The sequence below is a fragment of the Poecilia latipinna genome, unplaced genomic scaffold (genome assembly GCF_001443285.1).
Source record: "Poecilia latipinna isolate Pla-1442-1.1 unplaced genomic scaffold, P_latipinna-1.0 Scaffold1139, whole genome shotgun sequence".
In the NCBI taxonomy this organism is placed as follows: domain Eukaryota; kingdom Metazoa; phylum Chordata; class Actinopteri; order Cyprinodontiformes; family Poeciliidae; genus Poecilia; species Poecilia latipinna.
In genome coordinates this window covers 170070-192726 of record NW_015113755.1, presented here as the reverse complement: position 1 = coordinate 192726, position 22657 = coordinate 170070, and the positions used below count along the sequence as shown (strand labels likewise).

General features: G+C 42.1%; 1 protein-coding gene across 1 annotated transcript in view; it reads left to right on the top strand.

Annotated features, from left to right (window-relative positions):
- Positions 1 to 205: 205 nt before the first annotated feature.
- LOC106959964 (titin-like) overlaps positions 206 to 22657 on the top strand; it is a 159879-nt gene continuing 137427 nt past the window's right edge. Inside the window, exons 1-38 of the mRNA XM_015052845.1 lie at positions 206 to 433; positions 3840 to 3943; positions 4585 to 4788; positions 5083 to 5370; positions 5442 to 5527; positions 5674 to 5849; positions 5938 to 6061; positions 7528 to 7779; positions 8072 to 8185; positions 9119 to 9367; positions 9858 to 9920; positions 10005 to 10263; positions 10647 to 10698; positions 10783 to 10986; positions 11973 to 12115; positions 12239 to 12354; positions 12580 to 12807; positions 12925 to 13163; positions 13237 to 13469; positions 13563 to 13727; positions 13828 to 13996; positions 14252 to 15948; positions 16037 to 16318; positions 16434 to 16700; positions 16845 to 17117; positions 17205 to 17468; positions 18175 to 18435; positions 18514 to 18774; positions 18928 to 19191; positions 19266 to 19526; positions 19609 to 19869; positions 20038 to 20298; positions 20445 to 20586; positions 20682 to 20850; positions 20959 to 21190; positions 21426 to 21710; positions 22185 to 22301; positions 22433 to 22621. Of these exons, the coding sequence (XP_014908331.1) occupies positions 3853 to 3943; positions 4585 to 4788; positions 5083 to 5370; positions 5442 to 5527; positions 5674 to 5849; positions 5938 to 6061; positions 7528 to 7779; positions 8072 to 8185; positions 9119 to 9367; positions 9858 to 9920; positions 10005 to 10263; positions 10647 to 10698; positions 10783 to 10986; positions 11973 to 12115; positions 12239 to 12354; positions 12580 to 12807; positions 12925 to 13163; positions 13237 to 13469; positions 13563 to 13727; positions 13828 to 13996; positions 14252 to 15948; positions 16037 to 16318; positions 16434 to 16700; positions 16845 to 17117; positions 17205 to 17468; positions 18175 to 18435; positions 18514 to 18774; positions 18928 to 19191; positions 19266 to 19526; positions 19609 to 19869; positions 20038 to 20298; positions 20445 to 20586; positions 20682 to 20850; positions 20959 to 21190; positions 21426 to 21710; positions 22185 to 22301; positions 22433 to 22621 (8941 nt within the window). The 5' untranslated portion in view covers positions 206 to 433; positions 3840 to 3852. The remainder of the gene's footprint in view (positions 434 to 3839; positions 3944 to 4584; positions 4789 to 5082; positions 5371 to 5441; positions 5528 to 5673; positions 5850 to 5937; positions 6062 to 7527; positions 7780 to 8071; positions 8186 to 9118; positions 9368 to 9857; positions 9921 to 10004; positions 10264 to 10646; positions 10699 to 10782; positions 10987 to 11972; positions 12116 to 12238; positions 12355 to 12579; positions 12808 to 12924; positions 13164 to 13236; positions 13470 to 13562; positions 13728 to 13827; positions 13997 to 14251; positions 15949 to 16036; positions 16319 to 16433; positions 16701 to 16844; positions 17118 to 17204; positions 17469 to 18174; positions 18436 to 18513; positions 18775 to 18927; positions 19192 to 19265; positions 19527 to 19608; positions 19870 to 20037; positions 20299 to 20444; positions 20587 to 20681; positions 20851 to 20958; positions 21191 to 21425; positions 21711 to 22184; positions 22302 to 22432; positions 22622 to 22657) is intronic.

Sequence of the window (22657 nt, the reverse complement as noted above, 5' to 3'; positions counted from 1 at the left end):
AGGTGACTCCAGATCGATGGGAATCGTAGCTCGATCAACGGCTTCATGATGACTGGCAGACTGGAGGAGAGGAGGTTTCATAAATGGCTGCCATCTCCCATCATGCCCCCCTGGGTGTCCCAGCAGCCAATGGGGAGGCTCTGTGAGGTGGTGATGCAGGTTGCCCCCTTCGTATAAAACCCTAAAGCACCGTCTGGGCCCTCCTGAGCAGTTGGAGCATTCCCAGCCTCGCCTCGGGTGGAGGGATTGCGGGGAGGGAAAGCAAAACTACACGGCTTCTATCTGTGTAGTTTTGTTTTTGTCAGGGAATATTTCGAGGCTCGACCGTTCTCACCTTGGATTTTTCTGCACAAACCTTTCTGGATAAGGGGGCTGCTGCCCGTTAGTCAGTCGGGCTCCGTCCCATCACTTCCAGGCACTCTTGTGGAAACAAGTGAGTAGTTCCAGCTCGTGTCCCAGTGCTCCCTAACTGATATGCTTTTACCCGGACATGGACTCTGGTTTTTGGTGAAGCTGGGATCAGATCTGGGGTCAGGAATTCAGCTTTTGGAGACGTTTGCTGAGGTGTTGATGTATTTTTGGCTGCAGAAGGAGGCCTCATGCAGCAGAGTGTGCAGTGATCTGTGGAGGGCCAAGAATAGCTGCTGAGAGCATCCGAGAGGCCTGTCAGCTGGGCCCATGGCTTTTTAAGGGAATCAGCAGCAGAGCTATCAGTTGCACCTCCAGCTATGCGCCACATGGTGGCTGTCAATCAAACTGTGCAGGGTCAGGGTGGGGGTGTCGAGGTATTTTTGGTTACTGCCATATCTGTCTCTCGGATGTTGATCTGTAAATACCAGCAGGGCTGGTCCGGTTTGGTCCTAGATGATCGGTCTGATGTTAAGCTGTGTATTGATTATGGATTGAGCATGTTGAGATGATGTTGTGATGAGTGTAAACAATGTGAGCTGAGATCAGCTGACAGCAGTGAAATGAAGCAGCAGGTGTCCTGGTGAGGTGTTCAGTGTCTCATTGAAAGTGCAGGAAATCCTCATTTAACCCAGAATCTGATGCTAAAATCATCTGGACGTGTTTGAAAATGACTCAGGCAGAAATCCTCCCGTCACTGGAGGGTTCTTCTGATGTCAGCAGGAAGTCTGTCAACAAACTTGAACTTGGTGTTTCCGGAGCTGTCAGTGATAAAATATTTGATTCGTTTTTGGTTTTCTGCCTTGGACCTGATTAAATACAGAATCATATATTTGTGAGACTTAAAGAAGAATGTTCTGTAATTTGGGTCAAGCATAGTCAAAGTAAAGATGTGTCTCCCACAAATGATTAAGAGTCAGATCTATTTTAACATGAAGCTATTTTAGGTAAACATGATTTTAGTCCTGGTGCTGTTCCAGCTTTAATCAAATGATGCACTTTTTGGCTGAATATAACGTTATACAAAGCTGTGTTAATAACAATGTGAACAATGAGAACTATTGCTTCAATATAAACACATTTTTATGTAATTTCATGTTATCTGGTTGACGTTCCATGTAACTGTGATGAGTTTCAGTTCAGTTTTGTTTCCACAACATGAACAATTTCAAAACTGATCTTTAGGGTTTTTTATTTACAAACACAGAAAGTCATCATGATAAGCATATTAACATGACTTCTGATTTTATTTACAATATTTCTAGAACTGCAGCTAATTATTGCTGTTTTCTTTCTGTTTTCTCTTTAAGCTAAACTAGGATGATGATTGTTTTGCACTCTATGAATTAGATTGCATTTTGTTTTCCGTTTCCTGCAACATTATTAGAATAATTAAGATAATTTTTTCCACAGTAAAAGTAATGGTTTTAAAAACATTTTCCTTAGAGCGACACTTCTGACCTGTGGATCTATAAAGTGTTGGAAGGAGTAACTGTAGTACTGAGGCAGTAACTGTAGTACTGAGGCAGTAACTGTAGTACTGCGGTTCGCGCAGCAGCACCTGCTGCTGTCAGATTATCAGAAACAGCTGCAGCTTCACAGAATCTGTCTGAAGTTTTATAAATACAAAATATATATAATAACCTAAAGATAGAAAAATAATAACACCATTGTAGCTTTATTGTCTGGTTGTCTAACATCAATATGTTTAAGTACTAATCAGATCAGCATAAGAATAGATAATACATTGAATAAAAATTGACTCTTTATTGATCCTGAATCTGAATAACACTGGATTTGAACGAGGCATGTTGTTTTAATATGAAGTATCTTGTTGCAACATTTTGTGATTTAGTACTATACAAATAATTTAAATTGAATCAGACTTAACTGTTGAAGATAAAACAGATAAATGGACTTTAAATAATTAGAAAGAAATCTCTATCCATTGACTCTCCTGCAGGGCACAAGCTCTCATCACAGTTTCTGTGAAATATGAATATTTCAGAAAAATCTTCACACCTCTAGTAAATTTAGGTAATCTTTTAATATGACCAACTTGTTTCTTTTGACTGGAAGTAATACTGGTGTTTTGGATTGCTGCAGGAAAAGTCCTAACAAGAATCTGATTCAGAATCTGTGTAGGGAGCTAAAGATTAGGGTGATGGCAAGGAGGCCTTCCAACCTCAGAGAAATGAATGTTTAATGTAAAAGATTACACTCAAAAAAACAAGTGGAAACAGGAAAAATCCTGATCAGCAGTTATAGCAAGGGTTTGGTTTTTGTAATTCCAATAAATATGTTTCCATTGATTACTGACAACAGTACAAATCATTTCTTACATGTCAATTATCATCAAAATGCAGATGAAACTAATTTTTCTCCAAAAAAGATACTTATTTTACATTTATTATCGTGGGACTGCAGATGTGAGTTAGTTTGTGTTATAATCTGGTAGTGTGCATCAAAGAGTTTCAATTAAGTTTGAGCTGTACATTGTTTCTTTTTAAATAAAATTCATTATTGTTTTTGAAAGTTGCTTCTCTCATTTCTTGTGAAAAAACAAATATTTTGTTGCAATTTATTTAAACCTGCCTGAGAAATACTACAACTTTTGAAGAATTGATTAAATCTTAACAAATGTCAAGAAAAAAAAATAAAAAAATTAATGTTGAATTTCAAAGAATAAAAATTACAAAAATTGTAGAGACAAAAACAAATGTTGAATATCAGCTAATAAGGTCTCGGTCTTGTGGAAGCTCCTTAAAACAACCCTGAGAAAACACAAATGTGGCAAACAGAACTGAACTGGTGTCTGGTTTTACTGTGAAGATCTGTGGTTAGATCATATATGCTGGATATTTCATGCATTTGGAAAATGCTTGTAAAGTTAACCATCAAGTGTATTTTGTGGAAAAAGCAGTGAGTGAAAATGTGAAACTTTATGCTTATTTTTGCTGTGCAAACACTGCAGCATGTAGCTAAATAGTCAGCATGAGTTAACTGAGTGAATGACAAAAGAAATATTTAGATTCTAATGGAGGGCAGGAGGAGAAACAAAACCCAAACTGTGTGAAAAAAAAATGTGCAGAAGACATTTTAAAGCAATGTGAAGAGTCTGTATCAACTTTCTCTTTGTGAACCTTGAGTGTTTCAAAAAATAATCATAAACATTTGACTTTTTTTTTGCCATTTTGTGGATTTATTTGAAGAAAAAAAAGCTTCTTGTATTTTCTTTCCAAAGTTTTAATGGAGAACTGGCGCCACCTGCTGGTGGTAAGATAACTTGATGTGTCTAAAGTGGCAGCATTTCCTGTTTTCCTGTGGATGGTTTGCACCAGATGAAACCCGCCTCATGCAGATGCTTCAGGGGCGGAATGTGTCTGTCTGCTGCAGAAATCTAAGGTTTAATGACCTGGTCTGTGTTTCAGGGTGCCGACCACCATGTCAACACAAGCGCCAACGTTTACACAGCCGCTACAGAACGTCGTGGCACTGGAGGGTAGTGCCGCTTCGTTCGAGGCTCAAATCAGTGGTAAGAAAACATCTGATGGCGGCATCTCGGTTTGGTTCTCAGGCAGGAGACAATTCTGCAAAATCAGAGCATCACAAGCGAAGTTCGCAGGATAATAAACGTTTGCAGAGTGATAAACTCAATAAATGAAAATATGAAACTTTTCCACATTTTATTTTCGCTACAGACGCTTCAGCATGCAGCTAATTAAGCAGGATAATAAAAGTTTACAGTCATAACAAAATATGACTGTTTCACCTCAATTAAAAAAGATTTGAGGATTGTAGACTTTTCACTTTTGAAACTTGAAATTTCAAAGAAATCAAAGTTTAGCTTCTGATTAATAGAAAAATAAAGACTATACTCGTCTTTATTTCCATTTTGTTTTGAATACTGTTTTAACTGTACAAAAGTTAAAACAGTTAGTGTTTTAATATGAGTTATTAAGACATTAATAAGCCATATTATAATGGTTTTTAAACCATGGCTGCTTCATAAATCAAACCATATTAAAGTGTTAAATTATAAAAGCTTTACTGTTATTCAAAAACATCATTGATGGATATATGTACAGTGAAGTTCCTGTGTGTTTTGTTGCTGAGGTTCTGCAGCATATCGTTCCTGCTTCCCTGACCTCTGACCTCTGACCTTCTCCTCTGCAGGTTTTCCAGTTCCTGAGGTGAGCTGGTTCCGTGATGGCCAGGTTCTTTCCGCCGCAGCTCTGCCCGGCGTCCAGATCTCGTTCAGCGACGGCCGCGCTGTTCTGAGGATCCCCGCTGTGACCGCCGCACACAGCGGACGCTTTTCTGTCAGAGCCACCAACGGCGCTGGACAAGCCACGAGCACCGCTGAGCTCCTGGTTACAGGTGAGACGCCATCAGTGGGAGGCAAACCAACCTGGATGGGTTTGGCTGCTCTTCTTTAAATCTCTCTGGCTGTACTGAGCTCATAGTTACTTTCTTTGGAGAGGGGTTATGGAAAATATTGTTAGTTAGTAAGTTTTGTTACATTTAGTAAAAATAATTGAGGGATACCTTGATGTGGGTGAGCTAAAATAACTTTGACTGACGATACAAGTTAAATCTTGGAGATTAAATCTAAAAGCCACAGTCAGGTGTCGGAGTTTATTGGTTTACACCTGTTTTTTTTTTTTGCTGCAGCGGAGACGGCGCCTCCCACCTTCCTTCAGAGGCTGCAGACCTCCACAGTGAGGCAGGGCAGCCAGGTGAGGCTGAACGTCAGAATCACAGGCATCCCCACACCTGTAGTCAAGTTCTACAGGGAGGGAGCCGAGATCCAGAGCTCTGCCGACTTCCGGATCCTGCAGGACGGAGACCTGTACAGTCTGCTGATTGCAGAGGCCTTCCCAGAGGATTCTGGGACGTATTCTGCAACAGCCACCAACAGCAGTGGACGGGCCACGTCTACCTGCGAGCTGCTGGTTCAAGGTGAGCTCTGTCAGCTTCTGTGGGTTATAACTGCTGAGTGGACATTATCTGAACCTGAACTTTGTGCTCAGGAGAAGAACCAGTTCCAGCAAAGAAAACCAAGACGGTGATTTCAACTGCTCAGATTTCACAGACCAGAGTCACAAGAGTGGAAAAGGTACAAATCATGTCTGATGTGATCAGAACTCCTGTTAGGGTTCTAGCTTCATCTCACTTTTTCTACTCATTGGGAAAAAAAGATCTTATTCTTATTAGATTCTCATTTTTTGTGCCTTAATTTGATCTCTTTGTATCTTTCCTCAGAAGATGGAGTTCGAACTGGCTCAGACACTTGGTCACAAGACTCCACCCAGAGTTCCACCCAAACCTTCGTCAAAGTCCCCCACCCAGCCCTCGCTGGTCCCCAAGGTGACCGCAGGGCGCCAACAGTCACCGTCACCTGTCAGACACGTGAAGGCTCCCACGCCCACAACTGTCAGGTGGGAGCATCACGTCATTTATGCTGACTTAAAGTAGCTACGTTACCTACAAACAGAAAGAGTGAACCTGGTCACTGTTCCCCACCAGGCCGGTAAAGTCTCCCGTCACCACGAGGAAGCAGCCTGCCCCCGCCGCTGAAGTCCCTCCACCATGGAAGAGAGGAGATGATGGCATGAAACCAGTTCATCAACCAGTCATAGACTCCAAAGAGGTGGGGATTGTGTGTTTGGAGGAGGGTTTTATCTCCCCTCTGGCTGCTTTAGAGACATAAGAAAGGAGGATAATGTCAGCTCATGCTAACACCAGATGCTAAGAATCTGAAATCTTTGTTACCAGAATTCCCCTCCTGCTGTTTGGAGTTGGTCATATCCGAGCGTAGTGATGGAGCATGTACTGTCCAGTTCTGTTTGTGCCTCCATGATGGAGGTTGTTTGGTTTGTATGTTTGTCTTTCTGTGTGTCTGCTAACAACATTTCATTCCCCTGGAAACTTTTTTAGACTTGGATGATGGTCAAAGCTGTGGTTTCAATCCAGATAAAATCCTAACCAGGAATGTCTCAGATCTCAGTTTGAAGTTTGCGCTTATATTTACAAAAACCTCTGTACCTTTTTTTTGTTTTTTGTAGTACATGTCTAAATCAAACTTATCAAAGACTAGGGCATTTTCTGTTCTTCCAGCCAGCTTCTCCTTTCTTATTTTTAAATACAATGGATAAATATTTTTAGGATTATTGCAAGAAGAGACTTCCTGCAGAAGAACCAACATTCAACAATGTTTTCCACAGATTTCACTCCTGTCATTTCTTTTTGTGTGATTTGGGTCCTTCTGATTTGTAAAACTTGGATTATGCTGATTTGTGCCACATTTTCTTCAACCTGTTCATGTGGACATCTATCCCATCACTGGAGATCAGCAGAGTTACTAGAATCATCCTGTTAGGGCTGGACTATGAGAACCAAATTCTGGAGTCAAAAATTGTCTGAAACTCAGTTTTTATGTTTTTAATTTTTATTGTCTAAATCCCTTCAGCACTAGTGTCTCTAAGAAATTATGGCTCAGTATTCATGGCAAAGCAGTTTGTTTTGGCATGTAGTGAGGGTTTTTTTGAGTAACTGGTGAGGAATTTAACTAAATGAAGTTTTTTTGGTGTGTTACTTTAGTTACCTCTGGTCCTTTCAGAACGTTGAAGTATCCAGACATTACCTGTAGTTGTGTTGCTTGCGGCTTCTCTTTCAATCAGACGAAGCTTAATCTGTGGTTTAATCTTAATCTGGTACATGTGAAAGATGGATTATTCCTGCAATCTGTACTTTATTTTCCATCATTTACCAACTGTGGGTCTTTTTCCGGTCATTTTTGCCAACCTTTATAAGGTGAAGAAGCCTTATAGACAATATTATCCCATTTAAGAACTTAATGCTTATGTTCCTACACATTTTAATAAAATTATATGAAATGCATCATGTGATCTTGGAATAACGTGGTTAGTAAAATTACTAGCTCTATTCTACTTCAGCTGGTTCACTTGACTAACACTAAAAAGCGTAACATCTTGTTTTACTTGATGCAGAAAGTCTGAATAAAATTCAGACTTGCTATTTTATTTTTCATCAGACCTCCTTTCTGTGTGTTGTTGTCTTGTTCTGAGTTCTTTGTGCTGCTGGTTCTATCTCCAGGCTGAGGGAGGGACAAAAGCTGGGGCGGTGGCCAAAGTGGTGGCCGCCGTTGACCTGGCTAGTATTCGCCAACCCGTGCATGTCGAAGGCGGTCGAGCTGAAGAGGTGGAGGCTGTAGAGGCTGAAATGAGGCAGCAGACAGTTGCTATGTCTGCCGATCAACAGTATCAGATTGGCTGGACGTCAACGAGAATGCAGGCTGGTCAAATGCTCACTGCTGCTCAGGAGTTCACATCTGACCTGCAGGCTCAGGTTAGAAGCTCAACATGTGAAGAAAAGAACAAGACCCTGATCTGACAAAAATAAATGATTTTACTTTGTCAGTGGGGTTAAATTTACACTGGCAAAACCTTTTTTTAATCCAAACAATTTTATACATTTTTGTGCTTAAAACTAAATATAGTTTAAATTTAAATTTTAAACAACGTTCTGAAGAGTGATTATTATTAAATTACTTTGAATTTGCCATTTTCCCCTTACTATTGTACTGAGCAGCTCTGAGCGTCTACTTGACATGCTAACGCTTCTGTGTTGATCACCGCAGATTCAGAGAGGGACAGAAATCTCCTCCAGAGTGGAAACTGGTCTCACTCCGTCTCCAGTTCCACAATTCATGGTTTCTAAAGTTTCTGTCCCCAAACCAGAGTCTGTTGGGGAGGTAAGAGAGGCAGAACCAGGCAAGCAGTAGGACATAGCCAGAGTAAAAATGAGAAACTTAAACAAGTGAGATAACGACCAATGTTTTGGTGTGAGTTAAAACTGATAGGTAGTTGACTCTCTAAGTTCAGGTTTCTGTTGCAGCTTTATGGGAAAATGTTTGCAGCAAGCTGTGCAGCATCTGCCAGCCTCTAAATTGATTCTTTCATAAACAAAGTCAACAATCACATATGTTTCATGAACAGGTGGATCACAGATGGCTAAAGATGCCACCTGGTGTCTCATGTTTAGATTTTCCACATTGATCAGAAATCCCTGCCTCCGATTTTTCTAACTGAGTTAAATACATGTATACATAAATATCTGTTTTTGACTACTTTGCATCAGCTTAGACCCATTAGTTAAGCTTTACTCTGACATCCAAACTCTTATTTCCATTGCTATATGGTAAATGTAAAATATTTCTCAAATGGTCTAAAATAAACCAAACACTCTGCAGTGTTTGTATTGTGTTAGTCTGTTAGTTTGGTTATTACTGCTTGCCTGAGATGCAAACCGATTCTAGAGGTGTTTGAACATCTTTAACAAATGAAGCCCTCTTTAACCTTCCCCTTCTTTTTTACGCTCCTGACTTAAATTATTAATCAGAAAAGAAATTTCCTTTTCTACCCATAATTAATCCTGCTTCATCTAAAATTCCCCTCATTTGATCCTGTTATAGTTCTAATAAAACTAACGGCCCATAGACCCTCTGTGTGCTGTGTGCACCTTAGATATAAATCCAGCACATTTCATTCATTCATTTCATTCATTGCCATGGAACTTCACTCTTTTTTGCACTTTTTAGTGTAAAATGTCAATGACAATAAAGTCTAGTCCAGTCTTTGGCTGTTCTGATGACGGTGTGGCGTTTCCTCCTCTCTGGATTGGTCAGGTGTCCATCGCCGGCTCAGCTATCGCCACTCTGCAGAAAGAGTTATCCTCATCTCCTTCTAGAAAGATCATCAAACCGGTCAAGTCTCCCAGTCCGTCTCTTAAAGTTGTTAGGACCAGTGAGATGCTGGAGTCCATCCCACCGCCTTTCAAAGAATCCATTGAGTCGTATCGCTCTGGCACCCAGGTTCAGACGGGGGTCGCCTACATGGTGGGGATGGACAGAGTTTATGAGGACTGGAGAGTCAAGGTTTGTTCTGTAGCTTCATGAGATGGATCTGAGCAGAACAAGAAAACCTGATGTGTAGCAAGAAACAGATGGTTCTGAAACCTGCAGTTTGAAAACTCACACCAGCTTTAAAGGAAGGAAAGAAAACTTTGGTTAACTCCAATCTTTCACCTCTCATGAGACAAAGACCTGAAAGCTTTGGGTTTGTTTTCATCTTATCTTTAGGGATTGTCCTGTTAGGTAGAGATCTGGTTTTCTTGATTTCTGTGAAAAATCCAACAATAAATGTTCTTCTAATAAAAACTTTAACAAGCTTCCTTCTCTGCACTATTGATAACCTCATCCTCACTTCTTGAGCCCATCCAGCACCGTCTTCATTTTTCTGTGTTGTCGCCTCTTCTTCATCACCTCTCGGGCGTGAACATCACATTTTATGTCCTGTGTGTTGCATTCTTCTTTTAGAAATGGATTTAAATGTCAGATTAATCTAATAGATTTGTTTCTGTGACAGGTGCCAGAGGCAGCAGCTGTACCGTCTGCAGGTGGCGCTGTTGTCCCACCCACTTTGGTCTCTGTAAGTGGCCCAGTTGAGATTGTTGACCACATCATCAGCTTTGCAGTAAAATGGGTGTTTTCTAAACATATCATGTCGATGCAGGGCTTGAAAAACACAAACGTGACAGAGGGCGAGTCGGTGACCTTGGAGTGTCAGATCAGCGGTCAGCCCGCCCCCGTCATCATGTGGTTCAGGGAGGACTACAAGATCGAGAGCTCCATTGATTTCCAGATCAGCTACGTGAGCGGATCTGCTCGGCTGGTGATACGTGAGGCTTTCGCTGAAGACAGCGGACGCTTCACTTGTACAGCCACCAACGAGGCCGGAACCATCAGCACCTCCTGCTACCTGCTCGTCCAGGGTCAGTGCAAACTACGAAACTACTGGTCTCACTGGTAGCAATACCAACGGTAGGAGAGACCCAGTCTGTCCCAACTGGAGTCTGATTGAGAATGTGTGTGGGCAGCTAAAGATTGGGGTGAAGTAAAGAAGGCCCTCCAACTTTGTCAGAATACCAGTAGAAACCTGTAAGAAGCTGAATGGTTTGAGTGCTGTAGTGACATATTGATTATTGATTATTGATTATTGAGAAGGCTCAATAATCATTTGAGCTTACCAATTCTTAAAATAAAATGTAAATAAGAACAGAAAGTTATTTTCTAAATTAAGCTGTTTGAGAGATGCTTGTCTCATTTCCTATCAGAAACTAATTTCTTGGTTGAATGAACTTTATTTTTCCCACAGTGTCTGAGGACATCGAGGGCAAGCAGGAGGTCGTTTCCACTGAAGTTACTCAGTAAGTCAAGAATATTTTATAAAGTTTGAAATATAAACCAGTATTTCTTTTCTTACTAAAGTTGTTCCTTGTTTTAAACCACAGAGTTACAGTAGAAGCTAAAGAAGAGACCGAAGTGAGTGTGGTTGAGCCGGATTCCCCTGCTGCTGCTCCCATCTTCATTAAGACACCCGTCGTTCAGAAGCTGGTGGAAGGAGGAAGCGTTGTGTTTCAGTGTCAGGTGGGCGGAAACCCCAAGCCTCACGTTGTCTGGAAGAAGAGTGGCGTGCCGCTCACCACCGGATACAGGTACTGAAACCTCAGGGAGGAAATCCTTTCTCTTCTTAAGCAGCTGTTATGTGTCTGACTTGCTTAAATCCAGTTTATTTCCTAAAACCACCAAACTGCATCTAATCACCCACAGTATACTTTGGATTTTACAATTAAATTATACCTTCACAGTAACATTGTACAATCAAATACTAAAAGCGTCGTATGAACATATATATGTATCTGCTGCTGCTGCTGCTTCTGTCCTGCATCAAACTTAAACTCCTTTAGCTAAAACATCCTTTAAGTTCATGGAAAAGAAACAACTGAGGACATAATCTAATACTTCAGTTTATATAAAAGGAAAAAGTAGCAGCTGATATTGTTTTGACTTTTAAATATGTAATTCAACCACTGACATGTCTTTTAAGTTATTAATCAACCTGAAACCAAAGATACATTTTGCCATAAAAGACCTGGCCCAGCTTTCTCAAACATTGGAAAACAGTAATAACTCTTAAAAAACACCAAATTACAGTAATGTTTTGAAGTCTTTAATTGCAGCTTTAATTTTTGAATTTATAACTATTGCAGTTCCTCACTTTCAAAATACACTAAAACATAAAATAAAGTGACAAAATGTTGTATGTTCTGTTGTAGCCACTGAAATTTTATTGAAATTTTATTCTCATTTATAAAGTTAAATATGAGTTAGAACCTCAAATCTAAAATAAAAACAGTTAAACACATTCTCTCTCTCTGATACTGTGCCCCACCAAGAAGGAGCCATGGAAAATATAGTGATTAAGAAAAGTCACCAAAGGTCCTTTCATCAGCCGATGAATCAGTTATCATCATATCAATCTGGACAATTTTCCATTATTTTAGTAACTCAGTTATTATTATTTAGTTTAATTTTATATTTGCATTCTCATGGCTTCTAATAGCCTTCAAATAACTCAAATATTAAAATAATCAGCGTTAGTTTGGGGAATTTTATATAGCTCACTGTCTGTGTTCATCAGGTATAAAGTTGCCTACAAGAAAGAGACCGGAGAGTGCAGATTGGAGATCTCGATGACCTTTGCAGACGATGCAGGAGAATATTCTGTCTTTGCCAAGAATCAGCTTGGAGAAGTCTCAGCCTCCGTCAGTCTTCTGGAGGAAGGTATGTCCACAAACGGTGTCTAAACAGGAAGAACAAGAGACAAATTAAAGGGAAACTGGGCTTAAATATGAATTGTGTTTCACACTGGCTACATCAGAGACAGAACAAATGTTTTGTTTACAGAGGAATATGAAGCGTACATGAAGAAACAGGAAGTGACAGCTCCAGTGCAGGAGCCCAAACCTGGAGACATTCCCCCTATCACAGTGGATACAATGACCACCGTTATCTCCGGACAGGTACAAGAAACATTCAGCAGAGGAGCTTTTAGCAGTTTGGCAATTCATCTTTGTTAGAATCTTTACATACATCATAAGGTTCTTTCTCTAATACAGTAGAAATCTGTGTGTTTAAGCAACAGTAATATACTCTCTATGCATTTATCAAAGCAGAAAAATTAAGCCACTGATCTTTTTTTTTTCACTCAACTTATAAAGATCCAATATTTTTCATGAAACCTGCAGGAATTCCATTTGTCTGCCATGGAGCTGAGAATCATTCAGGAGATCGAGCTCACCATCATGAAGATCACCTACAGAGAGATTATAACCGAGGATGGAGAGTTGATGGTGACCGCCACTGCCACTGAGGCAGTGCAGCCAGCCTTCGACACTCCGGTCAAAAACTACAGGATCATGGAGGGAATGAGCGTCACCTTCCACTGCAAGATGTCTGGAACGCCGCTCCCCAAGGTGAGAAATCTTTAAATAAAAGGTTCTTCTTTGGTTACTTCTATTAAACAAATCACCTGGAACAGACATGACAGAGACAGTCAAACAGGATTCACTGATGCTTTAACTTTGTGGCAGATTGCTTGGTTCAAAAATGGCCAGCGCATCAGGCCCGGTGACCACTACCAGATGGAGGTCCTCCAGGATGGACGAGCCAGCCTCCGCCTGTCTATGGTGCGACCAGAAGATGAAGGCGTGTACACTGCCTTCGCCACCAACATGAAAGGAAATGCTGTCTGCTCAGGGAAGCTCTATGTGGAGTCATCTGCAGCCGCTCCTCAGAGATACACACCACAGCCTGCAGTGCAGAGGATCAGGTAAAATATGAGTCAAAGCAAACTCTTCAAAGTGTATGATTTAAATGCTCATTACATTTTGAACGTTCCTCAGATCCACGTCACCTCGTTCTCTGAGCCGCTCTCCTGGCCGATCACCCAGCCATTCACCCGGACGATCTCCCGCTCGGCGGCTTGATGAGACTGATGAACAACAGCTGGAAAGACTTTACAAACCCGTATTTGTCATGAAGCCTACTGCATGTAAATGCTCTGAGGGACAAACTGCCAGATTTGACCTGAAGGTTGTTGGCCGACCAATGCCTGACACTTATTGGTTCCACAATGGTGAGACACACATAAGAGGAATCTTCATTAAAGGTGTTGGTAAATGTAGAATACTTGTTACTCAATCCATTTTCAATTATGTGGCCTTTTCAGGGCAACAGATTGTTAGTGACCACACCCATAAGATTGTGGTTAAAGAGGATGGGACTCAGTCCCTGATCATTGTCCCAGCCATGCCCCATGACTCTGGAGAATGGACAGTTGTGGCTCAGAACAGAGCCGGGCGCTCATCCATCTCCGTCACTCTCACAGTTGATGGTAAGACTTCGTTGTACAGTTTCCATGACCTCTGCTTAAGGTTTTTTGCAAGACAATGCTTTGGGACATATGTTGACATAATGTTTCTATCTTTTTTTAGCTAAGGAAACCTTGGTCCGTCCCCAGTTTACTGAGAAACTGAGGAACATCAGTGTGAAGGAGGGCACTCTGGTTGAGCTGGCTGTTAAAGCCATTGGAAACCCACTGCCTGACATCGTCTGGCTGAAAAACAGCGACATCATCACCCCACACAAGCACCCACACATTAAGTATGTATCATATTAAAATAAATTCTAATATCTGCTCTGAGTTTCCAGGAAATCCACAGTAGCATTAGAATCTTCTTGTATTTAGAACATGTTTTGTACTGCATTGTGTAAAAATAAGCCAATCTTATTTAAGAGAGCTGTTTTATCTGCTTGTAATGCAGGATGTCTCCTCCTCAAGGAGGAGAAATCTTAGGAGTCGTAGTTGTTAATATCCAAAGTGTCTGAAGTTGTTAATATGAAACTTTTCTGTTTTAGGATTGAAGGAACCAAAGGAGAGGCCAAATTCCAAATCCCCTCAGCAGGCGGACCAGACAGTGCCTGGTACACCGCCACAGCCATCAACAAGGCTGGCAGAGACACCACCCGCTGCAGAGTCAATGTGGAGGTTGAATATGTTGAGCCTGAACCAGAGAGGAAGCTCATTATTCCCAAAGGAACCTACAAGGCCAAAGAGATCAGCCCTCCAGAGCTGGAGCCTCTTCACCTCCGTTATGGCCAAGAGCAGTGGGAGGAGGGCGACCTTTATGACAAGGAGAAGCAGCAGAAACCATTGTTTAAGAAGAAGCTCACATCTGTCCGAATGAAGCGCTTTGGTCCGGCCCACTTTGAGTGCAGGCTGACTCCGATTGGAGACCCCACCATGGTGGTGGAGTGGCTGCATGACGGCAAGCCTCTGGCTGCTGCCAACAGGCTGCGTATGGTCAATGAGTTTGGCTACTGCAGCCTGGACTATGAGGTTGCTTATGCAAGAGACAGTGGTGTGATCACCTGCAGAGCAACCAACAAGTTTGGAGTCGACCAGACCTCGGCTACCCTGATCGTCAAGGATGAGAAGGGCCTTGTTGAGGAATCTCAGCTTCCTGAAGGCAGAAAGGGAGTTCAACGAATTGATGAAATGGAACGGCAGGCTCATGAAGGTGGACCTTATGGAGTAACTGCTGAAGAAGAAACAGAGAAAATGAAACCTGAGATTGTCCTTCTCCCTGAGCCTGTCAGGGTTGTGGAAGGTGACACAGCCAGGTTCCGCTGCAGAGTGACCGGCTACCCGGCTCCAAAGGTTAACTGGTACCTTAACGGACAACTCATCCGCAAAAGCAAGAGATACAGACTTCGTTACGATGGTATTTACTACCTGGAGATTACAGATATCAAATCCTATGATTCAGGAGAGGTAAAGGTTATAGCTGACAACAACCTGGGTTCAGCTGAATATGTTGTGAAGTTGGAGATTCAACAGAAGGAAGACTTCAGAACTCATCTGCGCCGTGCTGCTGAGGGTAAAGCAAGCGAAGCTCCTGCTGAGTCAGGAAGAGTACCATTTGAGGTGGTGAAGGCTGAGCAGCCCACTGAAGACACTCAGCTGAAGGAGGTGGTCAAGCTTAAGAAAGCCCAGAGAATTGTCCACGAAAAAGCCGTAGAAGAGTCTGAGGAACTGAGGAGCAAATTTAAGCGCAGGACAGAGGAAGGCTATTATGAGTCCATCACTGCTGTTGAGCTCAAGTCACGTAGGAGAGACGATTCTTATGAAGATCTGCTACGGAAGACAAAAGAGGAGCTTCTTCATCATGCAAAGGAAAAGGAGGAGGCTGAGAAGAAGAAGGAGGAAGAGCGCCTCAAACTAACTGCGAAACCTCTGAAACCAGAAAGGATCAAGCTTTCACCCAGCATGGAAGCTCCTAAGATCCTGGAGCGCATCACCAGCCAGACAGTTGCACTGGGAGATGAAGTCAAATTCAGAGTCAGAGTTGTTGGTAGACCAGATCCTGAGTGCCAATGGTTCAAGAATGGTGTTCAGCTGGAAAAATCAGACCGCGTTTACTGGTTCTGGCCTGAAGACCATGTGTGTGAACTTGTGATCAGAAACGTGTCAGTCGAGGATTCAGCTAGCATCATGGTTAAGGCAACCAACAAGGCTGGAGAGACATCCAGCCATGCTTTCCTGCTGGTGCAAGGTACGGCAACAGTGAATTCTTCAAACTACAACTTGTTCCCTTTTGAATAACGTGTTTTCTAATAAAACATGATGTGATGTTTTTGCAGCAAAACAAGTCATCACTTTTACACAGAAGCTTGAGGAACTCAACGCCAAAGAGAAGGACACCATGGCTACATTTGAGTGTGAAACTAATGAGCCTTTTGTTAAGGTTAAATGGCTCAAGAACAACATGGAGATCTTCTCAGGAGATAAATACAGGATGCACTCTGACAGAAAGGTCCACTTCCTCTCTGTGCTGATTATTGACATGAGGGATGATGCAGAATATTCATGCGCAGTTGTAGATGATGAGAGCATCAGAACCAGCGCCAAACTCAATGTTGAAGGTTTGTTGATGATGATGAAATGTTCAAAGTTTAAAAAACTTTAATGATAATAAATAGGATTTGGTCAACAAAGCATTAGTTTCTTAAGAGCTTTATTTGATCATACTGTCAACAGGAGCTCCTCTGGAGATGGTGAAGCAGCTGGAGAACACCGAGGTGCCTGAGACGTACTCTGGAGAATTTGAATGTGTTGTAACTCGTGAAGATGCTGAAGGCACCTGGTACTTTGAGGACAAGCTGCTCTCTCCCAGTGGTAAATATGTCATGACCTCCCGCCGTGGAAGACACAGTCTGTCTGTGAAAGATGTCAAGAAGGAAGACCAGGGCAAATATACCTTCAAAGTGGGTGAATTCACAACAACTGCCTCACTAAAGATGAAATGTAAGTCATTTATCACATTGCGAATTAGAGACGTGTATTTTGATCACTTTGTTCTACTAAGTTTGTCTTAAACTTTATTTTGTGTTTTGGAGTTTTTTTTATTTTTGGTTTCCATTTCTGAATGCTTTTGTCTTCATGTCTTAGTGCGACCCGTCACCCTGGTTCAGCCTTTGACGGACCTGACCGTTTGCGAGGGTGATATTGCCCAGCTTGAGGTCAAGTTCTCACAGGAAAATGTTGAAGGCAGCTGGAAGAAGAACGGACAACCAATTACAGCTTCTGACCGTGTTCACATTGTTATTGATAAACAAGTCCACAAACTCCTGATTGAAGATGCTATCAAGGATGACTTTGGATCATATTCATTTGTGGCTCCTGATCATGATATCACAACCACTGCAAAGCTGTTGATTCAGAGTAGGTCTCTCAAACTCATATACATAAATAGAACAACATTCTGCCTCAAAATAAAGATTTTTGAAATGGAATTCCTCTTTGTTGCAGGTATTGGCATCTTGGTTCCATTAAAGGATGCATCTACCATTGAAGGCACCAAGGCTGTCCTGGAGGCCAAGATCTCTGCTCAGGATGTTAGCTCTGTCAAGTGGTACCACAATGACAATTTGTTGGTGCCCAGTGACCGGGTCTGCATGGTGGCAAAGGGAACCAAGCAGCGTTTGGTTTTCAGCAGGACCTATGCTTCTGATGAGGGTCACTACAAACTGGCTGTTGGCAGAGTGGACACCAGCTGCAAACTCTCTGTGGAGCGTAAGTTACCCACAGTGACTTTCCACCATGTGCTTATTAATAAACAATGGTAAAATGTCCTACTGCTCAAAACCTTACTTTTTTCATAACTTTAACAAAAGAAACATAGTTTGTATCGCGTTCAGAAAGTCTGCTTGCTACCAGGTCAAGATAGGTGGTAAACAATGCACAAGAACCTCTTTATCATTTCATCAAAATCAATTTTTTTTTTAATTCTAAATGTTTAAAATGCTGTTGTTTTTTAATCTTAAGCTTACACACCTTTATTTTCCAGTAAAGGTGTGCAATGTTCCCAGGATCTTATAGCACAGACAAGTGGCATTACATTCTTCACCGAGTCTAAATAAAGTTGTTAGGATCAGAAGAAACATCTCCACAGTGTTGATTTGATCTGAACATCAGAGGGTTAGAGCCCCAGTTAAACGACATTTAACTGAAGCCCTAGAAGGGGTGCGGGTTATAATGTTTTTATCTTTTTTAATCTTTTTCAAAATGTCTTTCTCTTTCTCACTGTTTTTTCAATGTCACATGCTGTTTTTATTTTAATTATGTAAAGCACTTTGAAATGCTGCTGAAATGTGCTATACAAATAAAATTTGATTGATTGATCAAGTTAAGTGAAATTCAGTAATGAGTAATCATACCTGTCATTGCTCCATCTACAGGATACTTTGAGAATTGCATATCTTGTGCTTTACTTGAACAGCTGTGCAGATCCTGAAGCCCATGAAGGACATGGAGTGCTCCGAATCTGAGAACGTCTCCTTCGAAGTTGAGGTTTCCCACCCAGGTATCGACCCCTACTGGACTTTCAAGGACCAGCCACTCAAAGCCAGCGGCAGCCACAAGATGGAAACCAAGAATAAGCACCACACCCTGACAGTCATCAACGCGATGAAGGATGAGGAGGGCGAGTACATGTTCGCTGCTGGTGAGAAGACGTGCAGAGCTTCACTTACTGTGACAGGTAAGCAGGATACGACTTAAACTGAATGCCCTCTGTGACCGTCTCTTTAATGATGATGTAACCATCCTGTGTCACCAGGTGGTGCCATCAAGAAGCCTTTGCGAGATCTGGTTGTGGCTGACTCCCAGACTGCTGTGCTGGAGTGTCAAGTCGCAAACCCATCTGCTGAAGGAAAGTGGCTGAAGGACGGACAGCCTGTCGATTTCAGTGAGAATGTGCTGAGTGAGGTGGACGGTGCCGTGAGACGTCTTGTTATAGTTATCACAAAAGCCACGGATATCGGAGAGTACACCTACCAAGTAGCCACGTCCAAGACCACCGCCAGTCTGAAAGTTGAAGGTATGATTAATAGAGACATATACTTACTGCTGATTGATCCATGCAGAATATCTCCTAAAATAATGAATTATAACTTTAGAACGAGACACTTCTGAATCTCTTTAACATCATGATTCGATGCTGTTAAACTGATAATTGCATTTTCCTGCGCAGCTGTAAAAATCAAGAAGACCCTGAAGAACTTGAATGTGGTCGAGACTCAGGAGGGCGTGTTCAGTCTGGAGCTGACCCATGAGAACGTCAGGGGAGCACAGTGGATCAAGAATGGTGTTGAGATCCAGCCCAGTGAGAAGTTTGAGATCAGCATGGAGGGCACAGTTCACACACTGAAGATCAACAACTGCTCCACACAAGACGAGTCAGTTTACTCCTTCAAACTGGGAAAGCTGTCTGCAAACGCCAGACTTAATGTTGAAAGTAAGTATAGCACTCAGTTGGGATTCAAAAAGAGATTTTTTAAAGCGTTTTTATGAATGTGAACTCTCTCCCAGCCCTTAAGATCCTGAAGAAGCCAAAGGATGTGACATCACTGCTGGGTGCAACAGCTATGTTTGAAGTGGGCATCTCTGAAGACAACATCCCAGTTAAATGGATGTTCAAGAACACTGAGCTGAAGCCAAACGAGCACTACACCATGCTGTCTGAGAAAAGGACGCACAAATTACTTATCCAGGATGTGGACAGCAGCAAAGAGGGAGAATACACTGTGGTGATTGGTCACCTTCACTGCAGTGCTCACCTCACTGTTGAGTGTAAGTCTTAAAAAAAATAATTATTTTCTAGTATTAATGGATTACAGGAAGCAAACCATTTGAGCCTGTGTTGTTTCTGCAGCTCTGCGGGTGACCAAACCCCTTAAGAACGTGGAGGTCCCTGAAACCCAGGTGGCCTCTTTCGAGTGTGAAGTTTCTCACTTCAACGTGCCGTCCACCTGGCTAAAGAACGGCGTCGAGATTGAGATGAGTGAGAAGTTCAGGATCGTGGTTCAGGGGAAACTCCACCAGCTGAAGATCATGAACACCAGCAGGGACGACTCTGCAGAGTACACCTTCGTCTGTGGGAACGACAAAGTGTCAGCAACGCTCACTGTCAACCGTAAGATCCAGAGAAACAATTTTGTAAAAGAGTTCTTCTTAAAAACTGTTGCCTCTGTCCCTATAAGCATCCTCATCTAAATGATTGGAGTGTAAAATCTTTTCTTCAGTTTTTTTCTCTAAGGGTGAAGGAATTCCTGAACGTAACCCCAGGACTCTTTCTTTCCAGCTATTCTGATCACAACAATGCTGGAGGACCTGAATGCTCAGGAGAAGGACACCGTCACATTTGAGGTGAACGTCAACTACGAGGGAATCACTTACAAATGGCTCAAGAACGGCGTGGAGATCAAATCCACAGACAGATGCCAGGCTCGCTGCAAACAGTTCAATCACACTCTGAGCCTCAGGAACGTCCACTTTGGAGACAGCGCCGAGTACACCTTCACGGCCGGGTCCGCAGCTACTACAGCTAAACTCTATGTGGAGGGTAAGATGAGGAAATGTCTGCAACTGTGGTTATCGAATACTTCTTAACTGTCCAACTCTCAGAAACACCAAAAAACAACAGAAAGACCCTAACAACTTGGTAACAGTTATTACTTGTGTTTAAAGTGTGATATTTATATCCTGCAGCTCGTGTGATTGAATTCACTAAACACCTGAAGGACCTGAAGATCACAGAGAAGAAGAGGGCGACCTTTGAGTGTGAAGTTTCTGAGCCGAACGTCCAGGTGATGTGGATGAAGGACGGCCAGGAGCTGGAGATGTCTGACAGGTAAATAAAAGTTCTCATTTAAATGAAAGAACATTTTAGATATTTTTCCAACATTATCAACAACTTCTGGCTTTTCTTTATTTATTCTCCTGCAGGTACAAAATGACCTCAGACAACTTTGCGCATCGTCTGGTTCTGCCGTCTGTCCGCATGTCTGACGCCGGCGAGTACACGGCTGTAGCCGGGTCGAGCATGTCTGTTGGACACCTGGGAGTCGAGGGACGAGATGTTAAAATCTCTGAACCTGAAAGCAGAGACATTACAGTGAGTTCCTGATATGTGGAGCTTCAACCCAATCTGAGTTTTGATTCTGCTTCTTGAACAGTTTCTTAGTTTCATGTATGAGGCTGAGGAGATCATCTGTTTCTGCAGGTGGTGGAGAAACAAAGAGCAACGTTTGAGTTTGAGGTAAACGAGGATGAAGTGGAGGGTCACTGGCTGAGGAATGGAGCAGAGATCCACTTCACAGAGGAAGAGAGGTTCAACTACGCCACCATCAGGAAGCTGCATCGCCTCACTATCTCTGAGACGTTCAGGAGCGATGCTGGAGAGTACACCTTCATCGCTGGCAAAAACCGCAGCACCATGAACCTTCATGTGAGATGTAAGAGATCCTTCAGTCAGCAGTTTGACACATTTTTCCAGAACAAATGTATTCCTTATTTACTGCAAAAACATTTAAGAACTATTTACCATCTGGGCTAGAGAGAATGTTGCTCATCAGTAGTTTATTGTTGAGTGATGCTCAAAGGAAAAATATTATTTTTATTGAATATAAAAGGTATTTGCACAAATTCGGCTCTGCTTTTGTAACTGAATGTTTGGTTTTCTATGCCCAGTGCCAGAGCCGCCTCAGATCGTACGCCACATGCAGGCCCAAACGGTGATGTCGGGTCGGTCTGTGCGCTTCTCGGCGCAGGTGAGCGGCCTTCCTCAGCCTCAGGTGACCTGGTACAAAGACTCCCAGCTTCTCTCCACAAGCTACAAATGCAAGTTCCTCCACGACGGAGACGAGCACACACTACTGCTGCTGGAGGTCTTCCCCGAGGACGCAGCCGTCTACAGCTGCGAGGCCAAGAACGACTACGGAGAGGCAACAAGCTCCGCCCCTCTCACTGTGGAAGGTCAGACGTAGCTTATGGTGAAGCATCAAAGTGTTCATTTTTTTAGCTTTTTATTTTTATTCCTCTTATAAAAGGAAAAGAAAAATATTCTAGGCAAAATAATTGCTTAGAATAATTGTCTTATTATTCGAGATAATTATTTTAATTAATTCAGGGATTTAATTAATTAAGTGAACATTTATTTAACTAAAAGAAAATAGCAGCATTAAATTCTTCATAAATTAGAAGAAAGGATCATGTTTCTTTAAGGTTTTATTACCTTGTTTTAAACTTCATAGTTAGTGCAATGAAGTTTATTTGATAGAATATTACACCATTCAATGTTGTCTTGAGAGATTTTTCCCCCTAAGCATGTTAAATAAAAAAAATTCAATTAAATTATTCAGTACATAGAAAACATTGAGATAATCACTGTGGATGAGCAGAAAAAAGTCATCTTTAGCTTGTCAGTAAACTGAACACGTTATCTTTCAGTTCCTGAAGTGACTGAAACGGTTCGGATTTCTCCTCCGGTTCTGATCACTCCCATGAAGGACGTTCTGGTCTCAGAGGGACAGCCTGCCCAGCTGAAGTGCACTGTCTCTGGGGAAGGTATTCACCTCTCATCAGCTCCCCCTGGTTGATAAATCAAACTAGTGTTGGATCTGCTAACCTCTGGGATTATCAGGGCTGATTCTAAACACGTCAGGTGATGCTGACTTTCTTGAACACTGTGTCCCCAGATCTGCAGATTTCTTGGTTCTGTAAGGACAAAGAGATCCGTCAGTCTGACATCTTCAGGATGTCTCATTTGGATGAAATCTGCCTGCTGGAGATTTCCAGAGTCCTCCCTTCACATGAGGGAGAGTATTCCTGCATTGCCACAAACATAGCAGGAATGGTCACATGTTCTGCCACTTTGAACCTTGATGGTGAGTTTGAAATAATATCAACTGGCATGCAGTGTT